This window comes from Mustela nivalis (assembly GCF_964662115.1).
Source record: "Mustela nivalis genome assembly, chromosome: 9".
Classification (NCBI taxonomy): Eukaryota; Metazoa; Chordata; class Mammalia; order Carnivora; family Mustelidae; genus Mustela; species Mustela nivalis.
The window spans coordinates 70,606,821-70,633,413 of record NC_139028.1 but is presented as its reverse complement, the minus strand read 5'-3'; the positions used below and the strand labels follow the sequence as shown (position 1 = coordinate 70,633,413).

At 49.6% G+C, this 26,593-nt stretch overlaps 3 protein-coding genes across 19 annotated transcripts in view; 2 read left to right on the top strand and 1 right to left on the bottom strand.

Annotated features, from left to right (window-relative positions):
• Window positions 1–16,446, top strand: part of DENND2B (DENN domain containing 2B) — a 173,187-nt gene extending 156,741 nt beyond the window's left edge. For all 15 annotated transcript variants that reach the window (XM_082683040.1, XM_082683042.1, XM_082683047.1 and 12 more), the window contains 10 exons: window positions 216–285; window positions 3,086–3,163; window positions 3,741–3,881; window positions 7,531–7,679; window positions 11,313–11,490; window positions 11,748–11,789; window positions 12,793–12,904; window positions 13,670–13,909; window positions 14,810–14,896; window positions 15,685–16,446. In XM_082683040.1, coding sequence (XP_082539166.1) covers window positions 216–285; window positions 3,086–3,163; window positions 3,741–3,881; window positions 7,531–7,679; window positions 11,313–11,490; window positions 11,748–11,789; window positions 12,793–12,904; window positions 13,670–13,909; window positions 14,810–14,896; window positions 15,685–15,719 — 1,132 coding nt within the window. In that variant the 3' untranslated portion in view covers window positions 15,720–16,446. The remainder of the gene's footprint in view (window positions 1–215; window positions 286–3,085; window positions 3,164–3,740; window positions 3,882–7,530; window positions 7,680–11,312; window positions 11,491–11,747; window positions 11,790–12,792; window positions 12,905–13,669; window positions 13,910–14,809; window positions 14,897–15,684) is intronic.
• A 6,657-nt stretch (window positions 16,447–23,103) lies between these two features.
• RPL27A (ribosomal protein L27a) lies at window positions 23,104–26,201 on the bottom strand. Its single transcript, XM_082683139.1, has 5 exons — window positions 26,025–26,201; window positions 25,573–25,636; window positions 25,064–25,139; window positions 24,196–24,370; window positions 23,104–23,276 (listed from the first exon to the last, which is right to left on the bottom strand). Exons 1-5 carry the CDS (start codon window positions 26,025–26,027, stop codon window positions 23,148–23,150), a joined length of 447 nt encoding a protein of 148 aa, XP_082539265.1. The 5' UTR covers window positions 26,028–26,201; the 3' UTR covers window positions 23,104–23,147.
• The window catches only part of TRIM66 (tripartite motif containing 66), a 59,702-nt gene continuing 59,297 nt past the window's right edge, over window positions 26,189–26,593 (top strand). Inside the window, exon 1 of one of the 3 annotated variants that reach the window (XM_082683018.1) lies at window positions 26,189–26,398. The gene's annotated coding sequence lies outside the window, so the exon portion shown is untranslated. The remainder of the gene's footprint in view (window positions 26,399–26,593) is intronic. The other 2 variants (XM_082683019.1, XM_082683013.1) reach the window with 2 other exon arrangements.

Genomic DNA, 26,593 nt, shown 5'->3' with positions numbered 1-26,593 from the left:
CCTGGCCTGGTCTGGCTGAGGTGAGGCAGGAAGGGGACACAGTCTCCTTGCCTCCCACAGCAGGGGCAACTGCGTGGGACACACCCGAGTCCCAGCCTCCACTTTTACAGCAACCTAGCCCTTCTCCTCCTCCCTGGGAGGGCATTCCCTCTTCTTGGGTGCTGTTTCCTGGGTCCTCTGATCCTTCCCTGATGCCAGACCCCTCCCCGTTCCAGTGAGACTTTCTCTTTCATGCTGACTGGGGAAGATGGCAGCAGACGCTTTGGCTACTGCAGGCGCTTACTGGTGAGTAGGGCCATGTGGTCCTTGGGGGACTGGGCCACAGTGTGTATGTATGTGTGCGTGCATGTACGTGTACACACGCACACGCACCTTCTTCAACTCTAGTTTGTGTGAGATTCTGCATTCTGCTTCCTTGTATGCTCCTTGAGGCCACCCTCAACACAGACAACATGTGCATACAGGCACACTGATGAGGCACTCCTGGGATGGCAGGACTCGGAGTGACCCTTCCAATCTAAGATAAACTGCACTATGAGGAGAGAGTGGATCACCTTCTACTGATATGTCCTGTTTTCAACTTTCCTACACTTTTTCTTCTCATTCATTTCCCTCGGGCTCTGGGGCCCTGGCTACTGAAGCCAGATTGCAGGATCATATCAACCCAGCAGCATACCTGGCCCATAACTGGCCAGCTGAGTGAGGAGACATCCTGTCCATGGTCTGCTAGTGCTAGAGGCTGAGGAGGGATAGAGCAGTACCTTCTGTGGGATTCTGGGAGAGGTGCCTTGAACAGGTGAAAGGGAGGGTTTTGAAAGTATAAGCCATGTTATATAGAAAGAAGCCCATCCCCATCTTCCTTCCCATTAGTCCTAGGAAGTAGGGATCCCCAGGTCCCCAGGTCCCCAGCCCTGGGAAGTAGTAGTAGTATCTTGAGGTAAGGTAAAGAGAGACTCCTGTTGCACTTTCCTCTGGAATTCACTAGGGATGTTGTTGGTTTGGGGTGTCAGCAGTGTTTCAGGACTCCCATGCCTTAGTGGGACTAGGACTCACTAGATATCTAGCCAGTCTAGGGGTAGATGAGAAGGATCCTAGGCAAGGGCCATGTATAGCAGGGACCCCTGACAAAGGATTTTGGGCCATTCATTAATTCATTTATTCATTCATTCTGAAACACATCCCATACTCCCACTGAGGGTCAGGCAACATGTTAAGTGCACCTAAAGAGGAGTTAGACTTGAATTCAATCCAATCCTCAAGAAAATTTAGATAGTCTAATAGAGGAGGTCAGCCTTTGAATGTAGATGGGAAGACAAAGAGAATAGGCTATTATTTAGGACCTATTGTGTTCCAGGCTAGACGCTTTAAGTATGTCATCTTCTTGAATCCTTATAGTAGTTCATGAAGTAGTACTATGTTAGTTTCTGTAGATTAAGAAATTAAGACTTGGGGGGAATAACTGCCCAGGATCACACAGCCAGTGAAACACAAGCCGGGGTTGACTCTAAGTTCTTTAACACCACGTCTGATACTCTTGGATTGCCCCAGAGGGTAGTCTGGGAGAAGGGATATTTGGATACTGACTGCCCGGTGGGCAGGGCTAAGGGGATGTGGAGCAATGCAAATGCCAGGTGGGGAGCCAGGCAGAGGCCAGCTTGCCACAGGTTCACCTGTGCCCAGAGAGGAGCATTCCAAGGACTGCTTTTGCAGGAATAGTGATGGAGCAGAGCTGCTCCTTTGCAGCGGGCCTGCCGCCCCCAGGGAAGAGCATGTTTGTCCTGGCGTGCTCGTGCTCAGAGAGGGCCTGGGCTGGGTCCCTGCCAAGGGGGCTGGCACTAGCTCGGCATTCCTGCAGATTGGACACAATGATTCTAACCCAAATCCCACATACTTGATTTAATCACTTGGGGCTTTAGGGGAGGCGGGGGAGAAGGAAAGAGAGAGGAGTGAGTTTCAGGCCTAATATGGACAAAAACAGATTCTGCCTTCTCTTTAGATCTGTGACGTGTGGCCAGCAGGTTTGGAAACTGAAATAGACCCATCTGCATTTGCTTAGCGGCCTGCGTGAGGGGCCAGCACCTGCTGCTCTGCTCCCTCCGTACTTGGCCTTGCCAGGCACTCAGGCCTCGGAGCCAGAGGCAGCCACAGCTACAGAGCCCTGCCAGCCCCTGGCTGGAGAAGTAGACTCCTGTGGCCTCACCCCAACCCACATTTGGGGGCTCCAGGCCTGGGGCGCTCTTAGTGCACATCTCCTCCAGCCATTCACTTTGCCAATCCCCTTTTTTCTTTGTTCTCTCCTAGCATACCTCTGTTCTGTGTCTTTGTGTCCCTTTCCCTTCGGTCGGGTCAGAAAGCAGCATGTGTTAGAGGTGAGACAGTAAATCTGAGGCCAAAACAGACTCCTGGATCTATGACTTTGAGATGCATGCCCTTGGCAATGGCTCACTCTCTTTGTGACTCAGTTTACTCATTCTACAAAACGCAGGTTGTAGTGCCTGTGCACTACCTCTTACAGGCAGTTTTAGAGTACTAAGCCTGGGCCTCAGATATGGTAGGCTTTCAACAAATAGTAGTTTGCGGCTCTTATCCATGTTCAGTTTGTCTTACTATAACAGGGTGGATTAAGGAAGGGAGGTAAGGAGAACCTAGAATGGGGCTGTTTTACAGAATGTTCCCTGTGAGGGATGGGGGACTCCGTGGCTTGCTCTGAGGAATGTATACAGGTTCCTCTCATGACCACTGTGTCCTCTGGATTCCCAGCCTTCACCTTGTAAATCCACAAATCACCCTATAGCTTCTGCCGGGCTGCTTCCTTCTTCACCAGCCTCTGTCAGCGTCCTCCTGGGAGGAGCTCAGCAGGAGTCTGGAACCTTGGGCTGGAAGACCCAGTAGAGGCTAGAGCCTTCCCCTGGAGGGTGTCAGCCTTTCCTCTGAGGGCTTGGTTGAGTAGCGGTTAGAAGAGGCTTGCTATCATCCACTAGAAGATCAGTCCTTAGTCCTCCGTTCCCTGGGAAAAGGAGCCAGATGTAGTAATTGTGGCTTCTCTGGTATCTGTCTGTCTCTCCTCCGCCTCGTCCCGACCCAGCCGAGTGGGAAAGGGCCTCGGTTGCCAGAGGTATACTGTGTCATCAGCCGCCTTGGCTGCTTCGGCTTGTTTTCCAAGGTAAGAGGGCTGTGGCTTACTTCCCTCCCCTTTCCCCAGCTGACAGCTCCCACAGGAATATCTGTGGCCAGCTCAGATGAGAAAACCACCTGTGTGTGCGAGCGAGCGAGCGGGCGGGTGTGAGCAAGAGAATGCAAGAGCAAGCATAGGGAGCTCGTGGACTCCTTCCTCTTCCCAAGCCTGGCTCCCCATCTGGCCAGCTGGCATCTCCCCAGCTCCTGTGCCAGCGTGGTCTGCCAGTGTCACAGTCCACTCTGAGCCCTGGGTAGAGCCAGAGTCCTTTGGGAGAGAGAATCCCCTTGGGGAAACCAGGTGCCCAGGGACCCGACTCGAGAGTGGCGTTTCATTTACCCACCTCCTGGGTGTGGGGCAAGCACGAGTTAGTGAGCAGAACAGTCATCGAGTGCCAAGGGAAGCAGGAAGGCTAGAGTGTAAAGCTGCTGGCAAGATAGCCCTTCTGTCCCCTAGCTTTTGGCCCCAGCTGGTCAGATGCCAGGCTGCCCTGTTCTCTGCCCAGGAGGTAGGGAAGGGCAGCGCCTGACACCCTTCCTCTTCCGGCTGCTGGCCGTGGGCACAGGTCTTAGATGAGGTGGAGCGCCGGCGTGGGATCTCTGCTGCCTTGGTCTATCCCTTCATGAGAAGTCTCATGGAGTCACCCTTCCCTGCCCCGGGGAAGACCATCAAAGTGAAGACGTTTCTTCCAGGTGCTGGCAACGAGGTAGGGATTTCTGCTGCCTCTTCTCTCAGACTGTGGATGGTGCCTGGAGGACGGCCTGCCTGGCCAAGGCTGCAGTCCCTGGGAGGGGCGGAGCACGGCCCCTTCCTCTCTCACCATGTGTGTATAGCTAATCAGTCAGGACTGGAAAAGTGAAGGACAGAACTGTCAATGGGGCCTAACTCCCCACAGCTCCTAGGGGGCCTTCCCTGACCTGCTTGGACTTGACTGCATTCCACCTGCCCACCTTTTATTCATTCATCAACTATTTACCGACAGTGCTCTCTCACAGTCAGGGATGGCGCCAGACCTTGGAGCAGCCATGAGGTTGAAGTGGGCCACAGCTCTGTCCCTGTGGAGTTCATCATCTCATGAGAGAGACCAATATTAAATACATGTGTCTGCTTTTAAGTAGATAATTCCTGAACTTTTTAAGTGCCAAGTGTGAGCATGGGAGTAAGAGTATGTGAGGGGTGACCTAAAACCTGCTTTAGGGGTCCCAGGAAGGCCCCCTCTGAGGAAGTGACTAAGATTAGTAAAGTCAGCTAAATGAAGTGGGGGAGGGAGACTGTAAGAGAAGGGTGTGGATGGGAGAAGGTTATTCCAGGTGGAGAGGGAACAGCTCCTGCCAAGGCACTAGTTGGAAGAGTGACAAGGAACTGATAAAAGGCCAAGATGGTTAAAAGGGTGTGAGCAGGGCAGGATGGACAGCGAGGGCCACATCACAGTGTGTCTGCTAGGCTGAGTTAAGGATTTTAGAGTTTATCTAAGCAGGGTTATAAGATCTGAGATATATTTTTAAAAGCTCACTGTGGCTGCTCTGGAGATCACAGATTGGAGTGAAGGCAGGAGACCGGCTAGGCTCCTGTACGGAAGTGCAGACAGGAGATGATAGTAGCTTGGATTAAGGTGTGATAGAAAAGGTGAGAAGTAGGTGGATTAGAGACACATTTTAGAATGAGGATCAGAGTACTTTGTGTTGAGTGGAAATATGAAGTATTAGGGAGATTTTTAAGGCTAATCCCAGCCTTTTGGCTCGAGTGACAGGGTAGCTGCCGGCCTGCTGCCTATGGAGGGAGTGGGCTCTGAGGAGGAAGTGGGAAGGTGGATTTTGTACGTGTTACATTAAAGATACCTGTGTGGCACCCAAGATAAGATGTTTCATAGCAGAAAGGATAGAAAAGGAAGAGAAGAGAGCCTGAGCTCGGTCCTCCTTGGACTTGGGGAACGCCCAACATCTGGGGATCCTGCAGAAGGGGAGGAGCAACCCCCAGGAGGGAAAAGACAGCCCGCTGAGGTCAGGATGGGGAATGGCCAGCTGCCTTGACAAGACTAGATCTTGGGGGAGCAGGGATGGAGGGGGCCAGATACCTGAGTGGAGTAAGTTGAGAAGTGAAGAGGGGTGAGAAAGTGGAAATAGCTTATACAGACTTCTCTTCAAGAGGCTCGGTTGTGAAGAGGACTAGGGAAGGGGGCAGTGATTGAAAGGGGGAGTTTGCCGGAGATGGTCATCTGGAGGCTGGTGGGATTGGCCCCAGTGGAGGCAGAGGTGAAAGCAGATAGTCAGGAGAGGGAGGGAACAGTCAGGCTGTGGCCCAGGAGGTGGCGGGGCTGTGGGATCCAGGGAGGGACTGGCTTCAGTTGGGAGAGACGGGCACTTCCTTGTGTGATGGCAGGGAAGGGCCAGGGCTGGTAGATTCTGGCTTCTGCCTGATGGCTTTGGTTTTCTCAAAATGGTCATCCTCTGAGTGAGAGGTAGATGTTGGGCTTCGGGAGAGGGAAGAAGAAATGACTATTGTTGCAGAGAGCAGGAGAGGGTCTGTCTAAAGAAACACGGGATGTGCTGGGAGTGGCACGAAGGCCATTTCAGGGCTTTCCTTCAGCCTCTTTTCTCCCACCCTCCTCTGGAGGGACTTTAGGCTTCTTGAGAGGACTGGCGCAGGCTGATGGCTGGCCCTGCCCTGAGAGCCCAGCAGCTTGCCTGGGAGACCTTGAGATGGCCTCGCCCTCACCAGCCTCACTTCTCATCACTCTAACTTGAATTGCTTACTGTCACTGAAACTTGCTTCGTTTTGCCTTGAACACTCTTCCCTTCTCTCCTTGGACAGCCCAAATGGAGTATCTTGTGCTCTAACCCCCCATCCCCTACTGCCCGCTGCTGCCGCCATGAAGACACGAATCATGGCTTCCTCCATCTTGGTTTAGACTCAGTCAGCCCCATTGGACTGTGATCCTTGAGGGCAGGGATACACGAGAAGAGGTCCTATAGGATGCTTCTGGGAATTCTCATACCCTGGAGGGAGCCAAGACCCCAGGGGTGGTAGGAGCACGGCGCTATGCTACAGAGCCAGTCCTGTTGGACTGTGTGTAGGCTCTTGGGGGTGGAAGGGTGTGGGGGAGCCTCACTGTAACTTCTTGGGGCTAGGACAGGGGCTCATACAGAGGCCTCTTGTGTCCCCGTGGTGTGGGTTTCCCTGAGGCCACATTCCGGGAGCATTTTGGGTGAGTGTGGCATTGTGCTCATCCCTGGGCCTTCTAGGAGGTCACCGGTGGTAGGAAAGGTAGTATCCGCTGATTGTGGGGGCACCTTGTACCCATTTTGCTGCTTCTCTGGGAGCCAGAGGAATTGAATATTGAGCTAGGAGTTTGAACTCCCCTTGCTTAGACCCTGAGGAATAAATGAAATGATAGGGGCGAAAGCCCCTGGAAAAGAGCTCTGATGCCCTGGGCTCTACGAGGGAACCCATTTCTCACCCTGCTTAGCAGGAGGCCTAGACACCCTTGCTGCCCACAGGCACTGAGAGACCAAGGAGAACACGAAGCAGGCCCCTATGGCAGCTGCTTTGGCCTGGCCTGAGCTCCCGCAGTTCCTCCTGCTCTCACTGCTAGGGTCAGTTGCTACCCTTCACGCTCAGGACCACCTCCAGGGAAGTGACTTTTTGTGCCATAGCACCGACCTTGGGAGTGGCCTTGCACCCCCTGGAGGGCGGATGGCTGGGTCTGGCCCCGATAAAGTCCTGCTTCCTGGCACGGTAGTGGAGTAGCCAGCCTTTTCCTTGTGTTTTCCTTGTCCCTGGCACAGAGATTAGATGGCTCATGGAGATAGAGGCCAGAAGAGTAGCAAAAACGGGACCTCTGGAAGGAAGAGGGAGAGGACATGGTGACAAGGACACTAGCATTGCCTTCTGAGAGATGGCAGTCAAGGGATACGGAGATGCTGCTCTTCCTGTGGCCGGGGGAGCAGCAATGGAATCTGGTCAGCATGGGCGCCAAGACCTCTACTGAGGGGATGGACCTGGGCGCAGGGAGTACCCCACAGATAGAGCTGTGTGGTTTCCTCATTCTCCTTATCTATAAGAGCAGCCACCTCTCCTTTTCCTGTGAGCCCGATGGATGGCTCATCAACTGCTTCCCCCCGGAGCCTCCTCCACATTCCAGTTATCCCTCTTGCCACAGGCTAAGTGTCTGAGTATTGTGGGAACAGAGCTGTGGTCTGAGAGGAGACGGAGACTGGGTCTTACTGTACAGTGGGGTAGATTAGAAACCTGGAAAAAGAAGAGAGAGAAACCCACTGCCCTTCACTTTGTGTAGGACCTGGGAGGCACACCCACCTCGCCTGCCTGGAGCCACTTTCCCCCTTGCTGTCCTGCAGGTGTTAGAGCTGCGGCGGCCCATGGATTCCCGGCTGGAGCACGTGGACTTCGAGTGCCTCTTCACCTGCCTCAGCGTGCGCCAGCTCATCCGAATCTTCGCCTCGCTGCTGCTGGAGCGCCGAGTCATTTTTGTGGCAGATAAGCTCAGGTAAGGCACAGCAGGACAAGGTGAAGAAGGGAAAGAACACGTCCGCTGATCTGACTTGTACTTATGAGCCCTGCTACGTGCCAGCCGCTGTGGTGTTGGTGTGGCAGGATAGAGAACCCAAGGGAGGACTTAGCCTGAGGGAAGAGGTGGGGACATTTGTTCTTTGGCCCAGCCAAGAGGGTGCAGATGCAAACACATGGATATGGAGAGAGGTAGAGTAAGGAGATTTCTGGCTGATGGTAGGACTTCCTGTGGAGGAGGAGGCAGGGTTGTCTCTGTGGAATGTGGGGTTGGAGGAGAGTGATGAGCTCTTAGGCAGAGCCACTTGAGGAAGGGGCAAGAGCGCTGACTAGGGTTTGGAGGAGGGAGCGCTGAGCCCCCACAGCGAGGAGCCAGTTAGGGCATCACCTGGAGAAGGCACCTGGGGATTTGTGGAGAAGGTCAAGGGGAGGTATTGAGGGTGCCAGGGAGGAGAGTAGTTGCAGGAAGGTTGGCCAGTCAGACTAGGAGAGGGAAAAGATGTCCGGGGATAGGAGGTGCCCATGAGGCAGGGGAGCTTGTTTAGAAGGAATAGGAAAAGAGCTGGGTAGATCCTGGGTCTTGGTCTGATATGTTGGCATTTATGATTTTAGAGGCAGAGGAGTTTCAGATGCCAAGATCTGGCTGTGGCTATGGGAGGGGGTGGTAGAAGGGTCACAGAACATGAGGCATTATGAAAAGAGTTGAGCTCTTCTAGGCAGTCAAGATCCATAAAAGAGTGTCGCAGTCTCCTCAGGCTGCTATAACAAAACACCAGACCGGGTGGCTTGTAAACAATCGAAGTGTATTTCTCACAGCTCCAAAGGGTGGACATCCAAGCTCAGGGTGCCAGCGTGGATATGTTTTTTGAGCCTGCTTCCAGGCTCATAGCCAGAGTCTTTTCATTGTGGTAGAAGGAGCCAGGGAGCTCTGTTGGTCTGTTTTATAAGCACATGAATCCCATTCATGAGGGCCCCACCATCATGACTTAAGCACCTCCCAAAGGTCCGTGACCTCATATTTGGGGTTTAAGATTTCCACACAGGAATTCTGGAGGGCACAAATACTTAAACCACGGCATAGAGTGTATGTGGGGAGTGGACAGGAAAGTAGAGGATGAGATCTTGGCAACACGTTGTGTATTTTTTTTGGTCAAAGAATCCATCACAGGAAGAAGAGGTTTCTTGAAAATGGTGGAGTTAATTCAGTCACTTGGACATTTATTAACCCACCTGCTCTATGCCACACCATATGCCAGGTGCTGATAGGAGGGGCAGAAAAGAAAGATCCTCTTGCGGGTTGGTCATCAGTAGGGCCAGGCTCCCTGGGGTCTTCCTTTCTGTCTGTGTGAGGGGCTACTGAGGGGAGCAGGAGAAAGGGACTCTGGAATGCCATCTCGGGGCACTGGGGCAGGATGCCAGGCCCACCCTTGGTCCAGGAGAAGGAAAAGGAGGAAATGCCAGGGCTGCTGACTTTTCCAGAGAAGGCCTGCTTTAGAAACGAAAACGGTCCCTCGCTTCCCACCCCAGCCTCAGTGTTTCATAGTTGTGTGTCTTGTGGTCTGTCAAGAAGGGGCTCAGCCTGGCAGCTGGAAAAAGCCAAGGACAGCGGCCCCGTGGAGCCTTTGTCTGCTGCCTCCCTGCCACCCATGTTCATTCTTCCTCATCAAGAGAGCCTGGCCAGACCGTGGTGTCCCTACCAAAGCCTGGACCCGAGGTTCCTTTTTTGTGAAGGTTCCATTCCCTCACTCGGGGCTTCCTCTTTGCCGCCCCCACCCATAGCCCAGCTCCATGAGGGCCCTGAATGCAGCTATTGTTTCCTTTGGCTGCTCCTGCCTCTGAGCACATTCCTGCACCATCCTGGAAGGAAAATACCCCAGGGCTCTGTTCTTTGCCGGGCTCAGCATTCAAGTTTTGCCACTCTTGGGTCTAAGAAAAAATACCCACCCTCCTTAGGGTCTGCCTGTGACTAGAGAGGGGCAGGGTAGGCAATCCAGTGATGGCACCAGGCCTGGACTGGGTCAGGGCTCAGTGAGCCCAGCCATCTCATGTCCTGTTGCTTACATTTTAGGTTGTCCACAAATCCTTTGTGCCTCCAGGTCTAGTTTTGATGTCTGAGTATATGGAAGTGTGCACCGTGTATGTGTACAGGTTCTGCAGTGATCAGCCTCAGGGGCTGTACAAAACCTTCTGTCTCCAAAGAGCCAGGCCCATTGGAGGGGAAGGTGGAGATCAGTGTGTCCCTTACCCTGAGACAGCCCTTTCCTAGATCTTTTCCAGATGGCTCTCCTTGAGGTGTGGGGAACTGCTGTCCCCAGGGGAAGGGCTGTCAGAGCCAGGACACCTGTGTCTCTGCCTCAAGACCCAGCACTATTTTAGGCATCTCTAGGGTGACAGGACAGCCAAGCAAGGCACTGGCTGACAAAACACTTGTGAACATCCACAGGTCCTTCAAGAAAAGGGGATTTGTTTCTGTCATGGGTTGGAACCATGTTCTCTAACTGAGGGGGCATTATTCAGGAAAGGGGGCGAATTCCTGCTGGAGGTGATCCTGTAGAGTCTATTGTGGCTAATAGGTGGGACCAATAGAGGCAGAGGGTCAGAGTGGGAAAGTCAAGCTTAAAACTGAACTTGACCATGGCCTTTGACTCCCCATCTACAATATGGTCCCTAGGGGAGAGCCTTTGATTCTCTTCCCAGCAGATGTGTTGTTCAAGCCAGGTGTGTTTCCTGTGTCTACTAGTGCCCCACACCAGCCCTCAACACACATGGGGCATGTACACTCACTTCTGCTCCCACTGGCTAGCACCCTGGAGGTCTTCCTTCCCTCTTGCATTGGCCATTCTGCTTAGATAGCTGGTCCTGGAGTGCTGCTAGGTCTGGACGCCTGGAGCCCCCTCTAGGCGGAGAGAGGAATGACCCCAATGAGACTGTAGACTATTTTTTGGAGCCTGTGAGGAAAGACGGGTGGGGGTGCCTTTTCCCAGCTTGGTAGGAGTGGTGCCGGGCTCCTCACCTCAGTCAGTGGTCCTCAGACCACTTTTTGCGATTACAGAGAGGAAGGGTTGGATAGACGGCAGAGTAGTCAAGTGACATGGGACTGGGAGACAGGACAGTTGGTTGTGTCCTGGGTTGGCCACTTATGAGACTGACCCTTCGTATCTGTAGGCCCAGCTATAAAAGGTAGACCTGGTAAGACTACCTCTGACGGCCTTCCAGCTCTTGCATACTCCGAATATGTGATCAACTCTTGCTCCCCTTACCTTCATGTTCCCTGGCTTGAGCTGTTACTTCCCCACCAAGTTAGGCCTGTCTGTGTATTAGGGTGGCCATTGCGGGTATGTATGTGAGTCGTTTGTGAGTTTAAGCTTTACTGTGTATCTTCGTGGCTGTTCCTAGGTCAAGTCCCCAAGAAGGTTGGTGGTACCAGTGTCCTTGAGGCCCTGAGCAGTGGGAATGTGGGGGCTTCACCAGTCTGCAGGGTCAGATCCTGACCTGAACTCCATTAGCACTTCTGTTGCACTGGGAAGCTTAACCTATAAAAGGATGTTCTAACTCCCATTCCCCAAAGGTGCTAGGCCTGGGCTCAGGTGCTTTGTCTCTGTCTGTCTACCAGTACACTCTCCAGCTGCTCCCATGCCGTGGTGGCCTTGCTCTACCCCTTCTCCTGGCAGCACACCTTCATTCCTGTCCTTCCGGCCTCCATGATTGACATCGTCTGCTGTCCCACACCCTTCCTGGTTGGCCTGCTCTCCAGCTCCCTCCCCAAACTGAAGGAGCTGCCCGTGGAGGAGGTGGGCCATTGTCTGGGGGACCAGCTGGGTGAGGGATGGAGGAATGAAGGGACCGAAGGAACAGAATCTCCCAGGAGGGAGGGAGGGGTGGAGGGGGAAAGGAAGGGACCAAGACCACTGGAATCTTCTCACTTGTGGCCTCTGGGCCTCTCTGCTCAGCTCCTGTCCCTTCCTGGAGTTATTCCTATTGTCTGACTCTGAGGGCATCGCAGGGGCTCATTCCCTGCATCACTGCCACTGATGATTCTTTCTTTTAGGCACTGATGGTGAATCTGGGATCCGACCGATTCATCCGACAGGTAAAAAAGAGCAGGACCCCACAGAATATGTCCTGCCCTGGGGTAGGTGCCTGTTTGCTGCAGGCCCCAGGGCACCCGACACTGGTACACACATTGCTCAACCTTTACAGCCTATTTGCTGAGCTCTCTGGGCTCCATATTCACAGACTAGACAAAGATGGGGAGAAACTGATCGGGGAAGTGTTGACCCCAGCAGGATCTGCCTTTCTGGTTGGGATCATCCAGTGTGATGGAGTGTGGGAATGTGAAGAGCATGGCCTGGAAGTCTGAACACTTGAGGTCTGGTTCTGCCACCTTGGAGCCCCACGATCTCAGGCAGGCCTCCCAACTTCTCCAAGCCAGAGTTCTCATCTCTAAAGCGGGCATGGTGACACCACCTGCCTTGAAATGTTGCTGGGCGATGATACATGATGCACAGGATGCTATGGAATTTCAAGGTTTACAGTCATCGTAGTAACTTTAGAAAGCCTTTGTTAGTCATGGAAGTTCTTCCGGCTTTCCACTAAGGAGCACAGCCCACTGGTGTGCCCTCCGGGAAGGTAGAGTGTGTTACACACCACTGACAGCTGCCACTTCTGGGTACAAGGCATCAAGGTACAGACATAGAACAAGAATGCAGAGATAGGAACGACAGCCTAACCTCATACCTGAGCCACAGGCCGGGCCATAGTTTCCCTACACTGAGCCAGCTCTGCTTCCCACCATGGAGCTGGAGAAAGAGGAGCTGGGGAAGCTTCCTCAGGGTGCTGGGCAAGGAACCCCGAGCTCCTGGGCAGTGAATGCCACGGCCTCCACCACTTTTTTTATCTTTTTATCCTTGGACGAGTTTCCTAACCTCTCTTTCTGCTTAGCTTCTCATTATAAAATGAGGTTGATAATAGTATTGGGATTTGGGGGAAGAATGAATAATATTAAATATTTAAGCTCTTTAGCCAGGGCCTGGCATATAGTAAGTGCTCAGTGTCTATGATTATGATGACTGTGTGTTTTCCTTCCCCTGTAGATGGATGATGAGGACACGCTGTTACCGAGGAAGTTACAGGCGGCTCTGGAGCAGGCTCTAGAGAGGAAGAATGAACTGATCTCCCAGGACTCTGACAGCGACTCTGATGATGGTGAGTGAGGCTTTCCCCGGGGCAGAATCAGCTCTGGCCCCAGGATTCCCTCTGCTCTGGATCTGGGCCTTATGGTACCAGGACCCTGTTTCTACATACCAGAACCGTCTCACTGATGGGGCTTCAGGTACAGGACCTTGGTCTCAGCCTAGCCTGGAATTCTCCAGCCCCACTACCAGTGGGCTCAGGGAGTAAAGGGCCTGCAGGGAGAGAAGATTGTGGTGTTTTGTCAGGGGGAGTTGAGAAACATAACTTTGGGGGCACTTCTGGGGTGGCCCAGGCTAGAAAGCTACCCTCTTCCATCTAATTCTTCTCTACTTCAGAAGGTTTGAGAAAGAAAACCCAAAGACATATGGCAATGCCTAGACTCTTCTTGCTGATAGGAAACTAGTTATTGCTCCCTCAGGGGCCTTGCCTTGAGCCCCTGCAGGAGATGGAGGGAACTTCCTCTTCTTGTGAAGCCCAGGAAAACCACCAAGGGTAAGGAGTATGGGGAAAGTGATCCTCTGGTCTCTGATTTCCACTCACAGTTGCACAGTGAATATTTGCCTACTTGCATGTGCAGAGCACAGTTTCTGACCTTCTAGATCAGAGGCTTGTTACAAGCCCAGGAGCATAAGAGATAAAGTTTCAAAAACCGCTAAGTGGTTCTGGCTAGAAATTCTCTTGGGGAGAGGGAGACAATACTAGGTAGAGATTGGGATTGGAGGTTGGAGATGACCGGTTCTTGGCCTGAACCTTGAAGATTTGTCTTTTCTCTTCCAGAATGTAATACCCTCAATGGGCTCGTGTCAGAGGTGTTTATCCGGTTCTTTGTGGAGACTGTCGGGCACTACTCCCTCTTCCTGACTCAGAGCGAGAAGGGAGAGAGGGCCTTTCAGCGAGAGGCCTTCCGCAAGTCTGTGGCCTCCAAGAGCATCCGTCGTTTTCTTGAGGTTTTTATGGAGTCTCAGATGTTTGCCGGCTTCATCCAAGACAGGGAGCTAAGAAAGTGTCGGGCAAAGGGTAAGGCCAGAAGAGATTGGGGTTGGGGGCTATGGGCCCTCTTGTATAAGTTGTCTGCTACTAGCAGGCCAGAGTAACTGGGCACCATGACAGAAGCTCTTAGCTGTTGGCTGGGCCAGGCCTCCTACCATCCCTTTCTTCTGCTAGAAACCACCAACAGAGCTTTCTTCTCCTCCTGTTGCAGTAAATGCCTTCACGAGACTGTGCACAGGCCGCAGCCATGTGGCTGGTAGTGTCTCCCTCCACCCAAGAGCAGCGTACCATTGGTTGCCCATCCCCTCCCCAGATGCCCTTCTCATTCAGAGAAAAAGGCCAGACTGAGAAATTTAGGGGGTTCTAAGAACCAGAGGTTGGAGAAGCCATGAAGAAAATTGAGCTAGCTCTTGGGGTTGGTGGCAGCCTCCATTCAGAATAGGTTACCTTGTGTCTAATATCAGCTCAGCTCACTCTAGGACTTTTTTGTGTGTTTTTTTTTTTTGTTTTTTTTTAATCTCATCAAGATCTTTTTTTCTAACCTCAGGGTTGTTAGTTACATTTTCTGTTCACTAATACCATCCATTTAGTCTAACAAACCTTTTGGAACAACATGGTAGAGTGTTCTAAGAGGACCTAGAGAAGGCACCAGCTCTGAAACAAGGAGTGGCATCTTTGCCTTACAGAGTGTAGCTCAGGCACATGCGCTGGGAAGCAAGGTGCTGAGGACCTCTTGCTTCAGCAAGTGAGCACAGTGAGATGTTATTAACTACAGTTCTGATGATGAGACAGTCTGAATTCTAGTAAGATGCTCCCATAAATTGTAACTGCAGATCCTTTGTTTCTCTGTGCCCATGGTCCCCTCCAATAGGCCTCCCTTCCCTTCCTGGAATGATGGTTCTATTCCCTGTTCCTCCTCTTCCCCAGGCCTCTTTGAGCAGCGAGTGGAGCAGTATTTAGAGGAACTCCCAGACACTGAGCAGAGTGGGATGAATAAGTTTCTCCGAGGTTTGGGTAAGTAGCATGGTCACTGATGAGATAGATGTTCAGCAAGAAGCTGGGGCTGGGGATCTGTACCCAAACTACTCTAAACCAGTACCAGAGGGTATTTATATTGGAGCTGTAGACAGAAGAGTAAGAGATCCCCTGGTGAAGAGGTTCTCAGCCCAGTCCTCCAAGAGCATTAAGCGCAGTATTTTTTTTTTTTTTTACGATTTTATTTATTTATTTGACAGGCAGAGATCACAAGTAGGCAGAGAGAGGAAGAAGCAGGCTCCCTGCTGAGCAGAGAGCGCAATGCGGGGCTCGATCCCAGGACCCTGAGATCATGACCTGAGCCGAAGGCAAAGGCTTAACCCACTGAGCCACCCAGGCGCCCCTATTAAGCACATTAAATTGCAGAACCAGGAGAAACCAGAGATCCTTACATAAATCAGGTCTTTTCCTGCATGTTCCTTTCTGAGTGTATATGAGGATTCTGGGGGCAGTGAGCTTTTCTCTAGTCCTAAAGGGGTCTACAAAAGTCTCAGTGCCAGAGTGCCCTTCTCTGAAAACCTCCACTGTCTTCATAGCATGTCTCAGTTTAAAGGGAAATTGGGGCCAAAGAAGTTAAATAGCTTGCACATAGCCACAGAGTGATTGATACCAGTGCCCTAATTAGAACTCTAGCATATTTTCACTGCCCCGGATCAGATCCGTCTCAGCTAAAATCCAGTCTTTCTAACCAGATCTCCCACTGAGAGGGTTAAGGCTGTTACAAGAGTTGATACTGAAACCTCACCCTTGCCCTCTCTGACCCACAGGCAACAAAATGAAGTTCCTCCACAAGAAGAATTAAGCCCCTTTCCCAGTAACGGAGCCCAGTGCCTTGCCAAGCCTGGAGCCTGGGGAGGGGGCCAGCTTGGAACCTTCTGGGCTGCTGTGGCTACTCTGCCCCCACAGACCCTGCCCTCCAAGCCAGCTCACCTCTGCCTTCACAATATCCCAGGATACTGTTTGTAAATAATCTGCTGTAAGCTTTCTTATCTCTTTTTGTAACAAGCAAAGAGAATCTGGTAAATATTTGTATATTCCCAAGGGGCTGGGTGCTGGCGACTGGCCAATTATGTGCAGCTGACTGTCTCAGCCGAACCACTGATCTTCCCCTGGAGGCTCCAGGCCTGCCTGCCTGAGGCCCCTGCTGCCAGTCTTGGGCCCTGGAGAGCAGATGCTGTCTTGTTATGTACAGGAGGACTATTTTTTTTTTTTTAATCTTAGAGTTTCTATTTTTTTTCCAGTAGTCCCCCTCCCCCCTCCCCTAACCCTCCGTTTTTGAAAGGCAAAGGCCAATCAGTTCCCATTTGCAGCGTGGTACCAGACTCTCGGGCCTGGCCCTCTCTTGTTCCTCCCACCTTTGTGATGATGGTCAGTGAGTCACGGGAAGCCCACCCCCCACCCCTGGCTGTTCCAGTGCTCTCCAGGCCCAGCTCGCAGTCCGTGGTGGCCACGATGCGGTACAGGGCATCCCTCCTTCCCACCATCTACGGGTGTTCTCAATAAACAGTGTACAGTTGTTTGGGCCCAGAGCCCTACGTGTTCCTTGGCTTCATTTTCTATAGTTCTCTCTCCTGGGGGATGGGCTCAGATAGGCCAGTCAGGAAAGAAACACCATCATGCAGGGAATTGAGCACTTCCTTAAAAGTTCAGCTTCAGTGTGAGTCACTTACCTCCCCTGAAACAAGTTCTCTGGCTTGAACTGTTATGACTGGTCTAGAAGATACCTTGTCATTGTTTTGTTCAGCTTGCCACTTCGATAACCAGCTGTTCAGACTCTCCGTGTAAGTGTTCCCAGTGATGGAAAGAATGCTCAGTGCTTGCAGCTCCACTGTTAGGTGAATCTTAAAATTTTGCTCTTTAGTATGAAGCCCTCACTTCATACTAAAAGTGATGAAGACATCACTGGGTGTCCTGACATTGGTGGTTAAAGCTCAGCAAAAGCCAACCCAGGCTTGCTCACAGCTCTGGCCCATTGCCTATAGCTCTTCTGTCACTCTGTTACTAGTTTTCTCCTGTTGACCTCTGCAATATTCCTTGGAAAAGCAAGAAGAGCAGGGCAGGAAATATGGGTGGCTTAGGCTTTTCACCCACCCAAGGCCTTCGCAGAGCAAAGACTGTGAAAATTTCTAAGACGAAAGATGAGGCAGTAAGCTGGAATCTCTTAACTGAATTCAGTTTGGCACTGGCAGGATTTGAACCAAGAAGTAGACCTTCCTGTCCTTCCGCCCTGGCCTACTTAAACAGGAGACAGTCCTATCCTGCACTTGATCTTAGCCAAAAGGCCGAGAAGCGATGAGACAGTCCTATCCTGGACTCCCTTCCCTCTTCCTTCCCATTTCCATTGAGGCTCCCAAGGTCCCAACCTGTTTGGGATTTGAGGTTGCTATCTTCCTCCTAAAGTGTAAAGGGTTTGTTTTCTGGGAAGACAAAGTCATCTTCTCCTCTGAAAAAGCCTCTTACATAGTTGGCTTTGGCATCTTCCAGGAATAGGGAGGCAGAGATTGAGGCCTCATGAATCTGAGTTCTCAAGCTAAAGTAGAGAAGATAGTACTTATCAACAGAAAGTCCAGGGTCCGAACAGAAAGTTCAGGACTCATTACTGCTAACCCAGCCTGGGCTTCATGATGGTCACAGAAGTAGATTCCTTAACCGTAAAATAGTAATAATACAGTTTCCAAAAGCTGTTTCTTTCTCCTTTCCTTCTCCCACTCCCCTCTTTTTTAATGTGATTCCAAAGAATCCTCACAGATATGTGATCACATCACAAGAGATATAGGTATAAATTCCTTTTTTAAAATAAAATTTGAAACTTTTATGTATCTTTAAAATCTTAGGATACCTAAGATTAACCCCAAGGATTTTTTCCTCCTGTAAGGGCCACAGCTTCATCCTAATTCAGAAAATCAGTACAGGCCCATAATGGCTCTGGTTGGGCTACAAGGGTCCACACAGGGAGTACTATGGACTAGGCACGGAAGACTTTGGGGGAATATAGAGGAGGGTATGATAGCAGGCGGCCTGGTATGGGGTTGACAAAAAGTGGTCAGGACTTCTTTCAAGTTGTTTTACATGACCCCTAAACAGATGGTTCTTAACCCTATCGGATCCAACACTCTCCTTTTCTATAGCACATACTCTAATTCCCCCCTTTACTATCCTGAAATGAAATTGGTATATAAGGTAACCTACCTAAACATACCTTAATTTTCATATAAATAGGGAGAAATAAAAGGAAAAATTTTGTTTAACATGTATTTAAATATGTAAATGCTTGGGTATAGCTGTACTAGAAGATATAATGAGGTTGGATATAGAATCACTGAATTTAGCAGCTACACAAGCACAGATAAAAGTGTGTTGTATCAGCAACAGATTCTACTGAGTAAGTGCTACCATTGGTAAGAGAGCTGGACAACTTTTTTTTAGAGGGTATGGAGGGGCAGAGGGAGAGGGAGAGGAAATCTTAAAGAGGCTCCACACCCAGCATGGAGCCCAGCACAGGCTCAATCTCAAGACCCTGAGGTCATGACCTGAGTTAAAATTAAGAGTCAGATGCTTAACGGACTAAGCCACTCGTGCACCCCAGAGAATTGAACAGCTTTTGGCAATGTTGTGAGCAAAACACAGTATGAGCTTTCCCTTAACTTAAACAGCATTTGGAATCCTGGAAAACTGAGAAGTATATATACCCTGGGGGAGGGTATTATGTGTAAAATGGAGATAGATCTAAACTAGATTTTTGTTGTTGTTTAGAATCAACCCATACATTGCAGGATGTCTAGCAACCTGGACCCTCCATGATTGTGACAAAAAACCCTGCCCCATTCATTTCCAAACTGTCTCCCCAGAGGATGGTTTTTGCCACCATTGAAAATAAGTGTCTTTAAACCATCTTTCTGACCACCCTAGAGCACTTACTCAGGGACAACACAAAGCTTTTCCTCTACCAGAAGCCCCAATGCCTACAGAGTGTCAGCCCTCTTCTATTCTGGAGTCAATAAAGGCCCTGGGTTTTCTTCTTAATCACTTTGGTAACTTTTAGAGCAGGGCAGGTTCCCAATACATCTTCCTAAATGCCTTTTTGTTTTTAAACTAAATATGCATGCTCTGGTAAACTGTAGTGTCAAAATGAGGAATCTGGGTTCCTTAAAGGCAGTATTTTGAAGGAGTATCTTTGGAAAGCCATATTATTCCAACTCCAGCTTATATTGGAATTAGGGCTCCCCCAAAAGCATTCTAATTATAATCACAGCTCAGTTCAAATTTTTGCTAATAATAATATCCTTTTACATGGAGACTTGTAACTTGTACCCAAATGACTTACTTATAAAGATACAGAAGCAGTATTAAAAAAAAACAAAAACAAAACAAAGGGAGGGGGCGAAATAAAAGTAAAACAAAAATTGGGCCATAAAACAGAGCCAGAATTCAATTTACATTCTTAATAAAGGTGATACACGAAATTAGTTTCTAGAGCCAAAGTAGTAGTATGCCTTCCTAAACATCTTATTTGCCTATGGAGGTGGGGGTGAGTGTCACTTAAAAGGTCATGAAAACTTAAAAAAAAGTCATGAAAATTCTAGACCAAGAGAAAATACTACATTTCGGTACTGGCAAGTTTCTGGTAACTTGGAAATTATTTTCTGTCCATTTATATTGCTTTTTATATTATATTAAATATATTATATTAAATATGCATTTGGTTAAGCAAGAAACTCAAACTATCAAAACATACATCTCCCCCACCTCACACAGCTCATTAGAAATGCCTTCTCAGTTTTATGTCCTCCCATTTCCATCTCCATGTACGCACAAGCAGGTGTCCCAGGTACCGTGAACGTCGTAATTGGCGCTCATCTTTTTGACAACCAATTAACAAGCTAATTCTGAGAAGTTTGGAAATTCTCGTGTTTGACGTGAATAAAAACCAAGTTTCCATAAGCGTCGCAAGGTTGGCCCGGCCCCCTGTTCTGAAGGGGCCCACGCCCACCGAGAGCCGCCGAGTTAAACCTCCCGCCATGCCTAGGAAAGTCTCCCGGCCGCTCGACAAGCCCGGCTCCGCCCATTCCGGAACTGGCTGCGCCCACGGAAGGAACCGGTGCCGAACGTGCTTCCGGTCGTGGAGCGGGTGAGGTTAATGTGACCCCGGAACCAGAACCTTACACCCTCAGGAAGTGGTTCTCCGGGGCTGAGGCGAGAAGAGGTGGGTGTTGTGTGATGGCGTCGCAGAAGTAGGGCCGTGTAAACCACAAGGGCAGCTGCGGGAGCCTCAGGCTCTGTAGGGCTGTGGCCTCTGCCGTCTCCGTTGTCGTCCGCCTTCCGCCGATGGTGCGCCCTTAGGCACACCAGGGGTTTTCAGACCAGGGGCTTTTTTTGTGTGGCCTGGCCATCAAGTAGAATACGCGTATTTGAATTGAAACCTTAAATTCGTTAGCGGATTTTGAAAATGGGGTCGAGTCCGATATCGACAACTTATCTTTTTAAAGCTTCAGCTCCGAGGTTTGTATGAAAATGTATCTAAAGCACATGTACATTAGGCCAGAAATCCTATCCTTAGCAATCCAAGCTATAGAAAATAAGCAGGTCAGCCTGATGGGCTAGGTGACGTTATTTTACCAGTCTTTAGAGGAAGGTAAACATGGTTGAAGACCACGGACTTAGAGGTTATCTGACAAAGCTCTGGCCTTCGCTTATGGGAAGACTTCTATTGACCCTGTACCCAGATCAGCCACTAAAAAGACCAGTGGCATTGTGGGCCTCTGCCTGCAGCACAGACTAAGCAGCTTGGCAGCTTCATTTGTTTCTTCAGCCTGGACTGTATCTCAGCAGTGGCCCCTTTGATGCAAATATAAAGTCAAACTGTAAGGTTTGCGCTTGGTCCCATCAAACAAGCCAAGTGGTCCCTATAGGTCTGTGCTTTTCATTTGCAACACGAAAGTACGGTTTTGTCTCCTGGCTTCCTTGACAGGATTAACACCTGAATCAAAGCATCTGCCAGCTATTAGTTGTTGGTACTTGAGTAAGCAAGCTGTAGAGTCTGCTTCAGCTGTCCTTCCAAGGCCAGGTGGGATGGCATGGTATCTGGATTATCTTCTATTTAAAATGGATGAGGGACTTTCACATTCAGCATGGCCATCTACACCTCCATACAAGGATAGGTATTATCCCACTTAACCCCACCATGTTTATGGGTAGTGATGCTACCCAGTAAATTTCTTGGTAATAAACTGGCTTCTAAGGGACTTGTTTTCACAAATGGGCTAAATCCTACCTGTCCAGGCCTAACCATTTAGCTGCCAGCCCCACCCCAATTCATCCAGTTGCAAAGTCCTATCCATTTAATTTTCTGAATCCTACTCCTGCTTTCTCATTCCCATTTTCTTTGCTGCACCTCCCACTGCAGCCCAGTCCCTAACTACACTCACTTATTTTGCTTAATTTTCCCAAATTGGATAGCATGTTTGCTCTTCTCTCTGCGTGATCATTTTCCCCTGACTTATCAGACCATGGGGATTAATTTGTCCACTCCCATAATCGTTCACAGGAAGTCGAAAAGGTTAAGTACTTCCATTTTAATCCACACAATCCTCAGTCTTTAAAGATGCCACACACAGCTGTTAAGATTTGGGTCAAAAGCTCAAACCCCATCTGTATCTCAAGATATTTTTAGACTCTTCATTGTGTAATTATAATCAGACATTAAATTCTTAGTATCAATATCAACTACAACCCATTTCAGATCCATGACCTCAGCTTCCAGATTGTATGTCCTCCAAGACACTAAGGGATCAGTTTTGCCTTTCTCCATCATCAAAGATCAAATCTGAATTATCCAGTTTGTCCAACTGAGTAAAGCCTTTGCACAGTTTTCAACCAAATCACTAAGTTTGCTGTCCATTTTCCTTTTACTTGGGGGTCTGCAGAATCCTCTAAAGGTTGTCACAAATTTGTCCCATCGGAAGTCATGGTTCCCAGCCCACATATCACCCTAGAGGACTAAGAAACCACCACTCAAACCTAGTCGCATTTTAAGTGTCATCCTATTTTTTTTGGCCAGGGTTGTAGACACCAACTTTATTTGGGGCCAAAGAAAACGTCACAATTTTTGGAAAGAACTAGAAAAACTGTAGCAAATTATAATTTACCCTGAGATCTGAAGGTCCTATCTGCACACAAGCACTGGTCACCGTTTCATTTTTGTAGAATACAAACCTCAGAAAGCCCAAGTACAGCTTCTGGCTTTCCCAAATTCTATGCTAATTTCAGACTAGAATCTTTAGCATCTCATGATGTAGTTCTTTGAACATTAATACACAGGGATATATACATCCTGACAAATGCTTTTTAGATCCCAAACCACTTTCATGTGTAAAAGCCCCGATGTGTTTTAAGATTCAGACTGGGCCCTATCTCAAGATTCTGGAATGGTATGATAAAAGACAGAGTCAAGGAGGAAAAACCTTAGGCTCAGGAATTATATCCTTCACAATCGCTTCAATCCTATCTCTTTGTCCACTCTTTAGAATGCCCCATCAAAACTGAGTTTTCCTGGGACACCTGCGTGGCTCAGTTGGTTAAGCGGCTGCCTTCGGCTCAGGTCATGATCCCAGCATCCTGGGATGGAGTCCCACATCGGGCTCCTTGCTCAGCAGGAAGCCTGCTTCTCCCTCTGCCTCTGCCTGCCACTCTGTCTGCCTATGCTCACTCTCTCTGACAAAAACAAAACAAAACAAAACAAAACTGAGTTTTCCCTTTTGGAGTGCCTGACTGGCTCAGTTGGTAGAGCAAGTAACTCTTAATCTGACGGCCTTGAGTTCAAGTCCCATGCTGGGTAAGAGCTTACTTTAACAAAACATAACTAACCGAATATCCCCCTTTGAGCCATGTATTACAGTTAAAGGGTGTATTCTCCCACTCATTGTAAATTTAGAATATACAATGCAAATTGGTCTTTCAACTCTAAGATACATACATGTGCGATCATTCTCACTTTATAAATGAAAATGTTCTAGTTAGGTACTGGGCCAAGTCCTCTAAGTGCTGGTGCTCTCTCTTCCACACTTTCTGAGGGGAGCTGACCGAGTCTCAGGCCCTCATACCCTTACTCCTGGAAATCCGTTAGGTGGGTTTCTGATATACAGGTCAGGAGGTAGGGGTGCTAAAGAATTTACACCCAGACCAGAAAAGAAAAGCACTTGTTAGCATTTAATGAACCTCTCCCCACGGGGCTTCAAGCTACTAGAACACAGGCGCCCCCGACACCCTTGATCTTCTCCTCTGCTCTTCTACTGAAGAATTTGGCCTTCACGATGACAGGCTGTTTTGGGAGTTTCCCCTTTCCCAAAACTTTGTAGTAGCCCTGCAGGAATAGAAAAAAAAAAAAAAGCTTTAATACACACCACAGCAGATGACAACTCCCTGGATGAAGAAAGGTGCCTACCAGTCTATGCCACCTAGGAGCTAGGACAGCATGTTTCTGATCTGGGCACTACCGGGGGCACTGACTGCCCTCGCCAGTGAATCAAGACCAGCAGATTCTCTCTGAGGACTCTAGCACACCAGGACAAGAGATGTGTCAGGATGTGACTCTAGCCTCAAGCAAACATCTCCCCCACCCTATTCAATTACCAGGTGATAAGCAAAAATAAAGACTACATTCCCAGCAAGGTTCCAAGAAGTCCTGACCATCAAAATTGCTCAAGGAGTGTTAAGTAGGCTGGGGAAAGGTATTTAAAACTTAACCAAAAGCCCCTTTAGGATTTAGACTATCTCCATACCCATGGGAGGTAAAACTGACACAAGACTGGAACTCCAAAAGACATACAAAAATGCTTTGTCATCACTGTTCTGGGGTGTGTGGAAATCTCTTCAGATAGCGGAGATCCATAAATAACAAACATCTCAGGATTTTATTCTGTAAGGGACATAAAGGGCCAAGAGGTGTGCCTCACATAAGCGGGGCTGTCTAAGAGGGATCAGAGCCAACTAAGATACTGCCAAAAGCTTAGACCAGAAATGCAAACCTGTATAAATCAGGGCAGTAACAGTGGGGATAAGATTACTAATTGTAAAGATTATTATTCTTCAAATATTTTATGTGAATCACAACTGAACTAGAGTTCAATTTTGGTCAGTTACCTGTGGAAATTCTATCAAAAGATGAAATAGTCTAGTAGGTAACTGGGTAGAGATTCCATATAGATCATCAAATAGATTAGATTATCCAGAATTTTGAGAGGCAAGGACAATATGAAGTCAACAACTATTCCTTCACTCACCGATCGCACCACATCAATGATAGGAGCAGCTCCAGTCTTGTTTTTGGCGGCATTTACTCGTGTCTGCTCACTGACTAAGGTCCACAGTTTATCAAGGTTGACAGTTGGGCAGAAGCTCTGGTTCCTCTTTAAGTGGTAATGTCTCATACCAACTTTTCCAAAGTAACCTGGGTGACTAGGAAGAGAAGGGCAATCACTTTTATAACCTGACTCCAATTAAGAAGTGATGTGTAAGATGATACACATTGTTCATCTCTTCATTGTTCTTCTCTCCTAGTTTCAGTGTAAATTGTTCACTGCTGTACAACAGTGACATAGCAGGTATTCTATCCATTGTTGAACTAAAACAAATATTTAAAAAAGAAACCACCAAAGATACTCGGGAGTAGAAGACTAGCCTTATTTCATGGAACCAGGAGAAGTCACTGAAAAAGTCAGAGGCAATGCCAAGACTAGAGGTCTTCAAGATCACTTGACAGTATTTTATGGCAATTTTACACATTCTTGTGATAAGAGATTTTCTAAACAAATTTGGGGACATAAGTCCATCTAGGAGGTGCATAGTTAAACTGATGTCACTAACCCGGTGACTGACTATGCCATGAGGGTCACAGCCAGTGAATAAGGTCAGCAATTACTCTTCGAGGGCTCTAGCACACTAAGGCAATAAGCGGATACCCAAGCGTGACTCTAGCCTCGATGAAAAGTTCTCAGTTTGCATCAAATGTTAACTTGGTAAAACTCAGCCACACACAAGGTTTTCCAGTGGCAAGAGGCTTTCTTCCCATTGAAGGTGTCCTGAGCCAACCCTCTGCCCCTAACTCCAAACTGTCAGTGCCAGGAGAAGTACAAGCCAAGAAACACTCACTATTTGTCGAAGTTGATCCTGTGGTGATGCATGCCACCAGCATTACCCCGGCCTCCTGGGTGCTTCCGGTGCTTGCCTGCAAGAATACAAAGCTACATGGCTATAGCCTTCTCCAGCCCCTCAATTCTTCTCCTTTCCCCACACTTCTACATATTTACTTATCTTGTTCCCAGTCTACAGTACCTCTTTAAGCACTGCTATTCCCTCAAGTTTCCGGGTGAAACATCTCTTTGCAATGTTCCACATCATAGCACTATCCACAGTACTCCATGCCTTCGACAAATTAACACCTTGCCCCAACCAAATTTCATTCCCCCAACTGATGTTAAATTCTCTTCAAGTGGAGTACTGTAGAGAATTCTAAAAATTCTACAAAAAAAAAAAAAAATCAGCCGCTAACAGTCAAATTCGCAGAAGGCGAACCCACTTCTACCCTACCCACTTCCCGGCTAGCTAAGTACCCAGCGGGGAGAGCTCAAAGCCGACCAGGATGGGATGCCGACACTTACCGATGCGGCCGTGGCCGTGGCTCACGTGGCCCCGAAGTTTCCGGGTCTTCCTCAGTCTGGAAGGCTGTATGGAAAAAGGTGCTTGGTGATAAGGCCAAAGGGAGATGGGGCAGAGGGCGAGCTTGACCGTGTGCGAAGGGTCTGTAGGCTTTGGGGATCAAGTATCTGCGCTGGGTCACATTCAGCAAAGGTGAAGTTACGGACTGGCGCGGGGCCATGCGGCCTCATCAAGGCGGCGCCCGAGCGCGCGGGTCCCCGTGTCTCAAGAGATTCGAACCCAGGAAAAGCACGCGGCCCGACTCCAGGGCCGATGCCGGCCACCCTGCCCTGAGGTCCGCCATGGACAGCCTGGAAAGCCGGGCCAAGATCGGGGGTAGGTGGCTGGGTGCAACTCGAGTAGTGCTCGCGGCCTGCACCCGCAACTAAGCAGAGGCACAAAAAGAACCACCTACCATGTCGGCAGCCCAGACGGAAAAGGGATGTTTTTGCGAAATCTCGCGAGGTACCGATGACGGGGGCGGAGCCAATGAGACTCACTTCCGGCAGGGAGGCCGGGCTTAGGGCGGGGTCTCTTGAGTCTCGCGGGTTTCGTAGGTCTCGCGGGTCTCGCGTGACTGCCAGACTAGGCTGTCCCTTCTTTGAGCTGGACTTCTCAGCGGAGTCCGGGTTGCGGTGGCGGCCGGAATTCCTTGCGCGCGCAGACCGCATTCCCTCAGGTTCTGAGGCTGAGAGCTGTCGCTGAATCCGCGGCTTGGGGCGCTGTGTGCTGCACGCCGTCGCGGCGCTTCTGCTCTGGAACCCGCCTAAGCCACCGTATCTCACTCAGGTCTTCGCCAAACGCCCAACTCTGAGCCATTCCTCGCGCCTCGCGTTCTTTGTGGTCGGCTAGGCTCTAGCGGTAGCGGTTGTTTGCTTGTTCTCTGGCAGCCTTGCGGATTCGCGAGGCGCCGTCTGACCCTCAGTGTGCCCACCGGGTATCTCGCTCTGCTCCCTTTGAGCCCTTTCCTAGGTGTCTGCCACC

Bases quoted from the DNA above. Each gene is read 5' to 3' on its own strand.
- RPL27A (XM_082683139.1), bottom strand. The intron at 25,140-25,572 runs GTAAGTGTCGGC...GTATTCTTGCAG, and splicing joins CCACGGCCACGGCCGCATCG to GCAAGCACCGGAAGCACCCA. The intron at 24,371-25,063 runs GTGAGTGTTTCT...TTCTCTTCCTAG, and splicing joins AGGATCAACTTCGACAAATA to TCACCCAGGTTACTTTGGAA.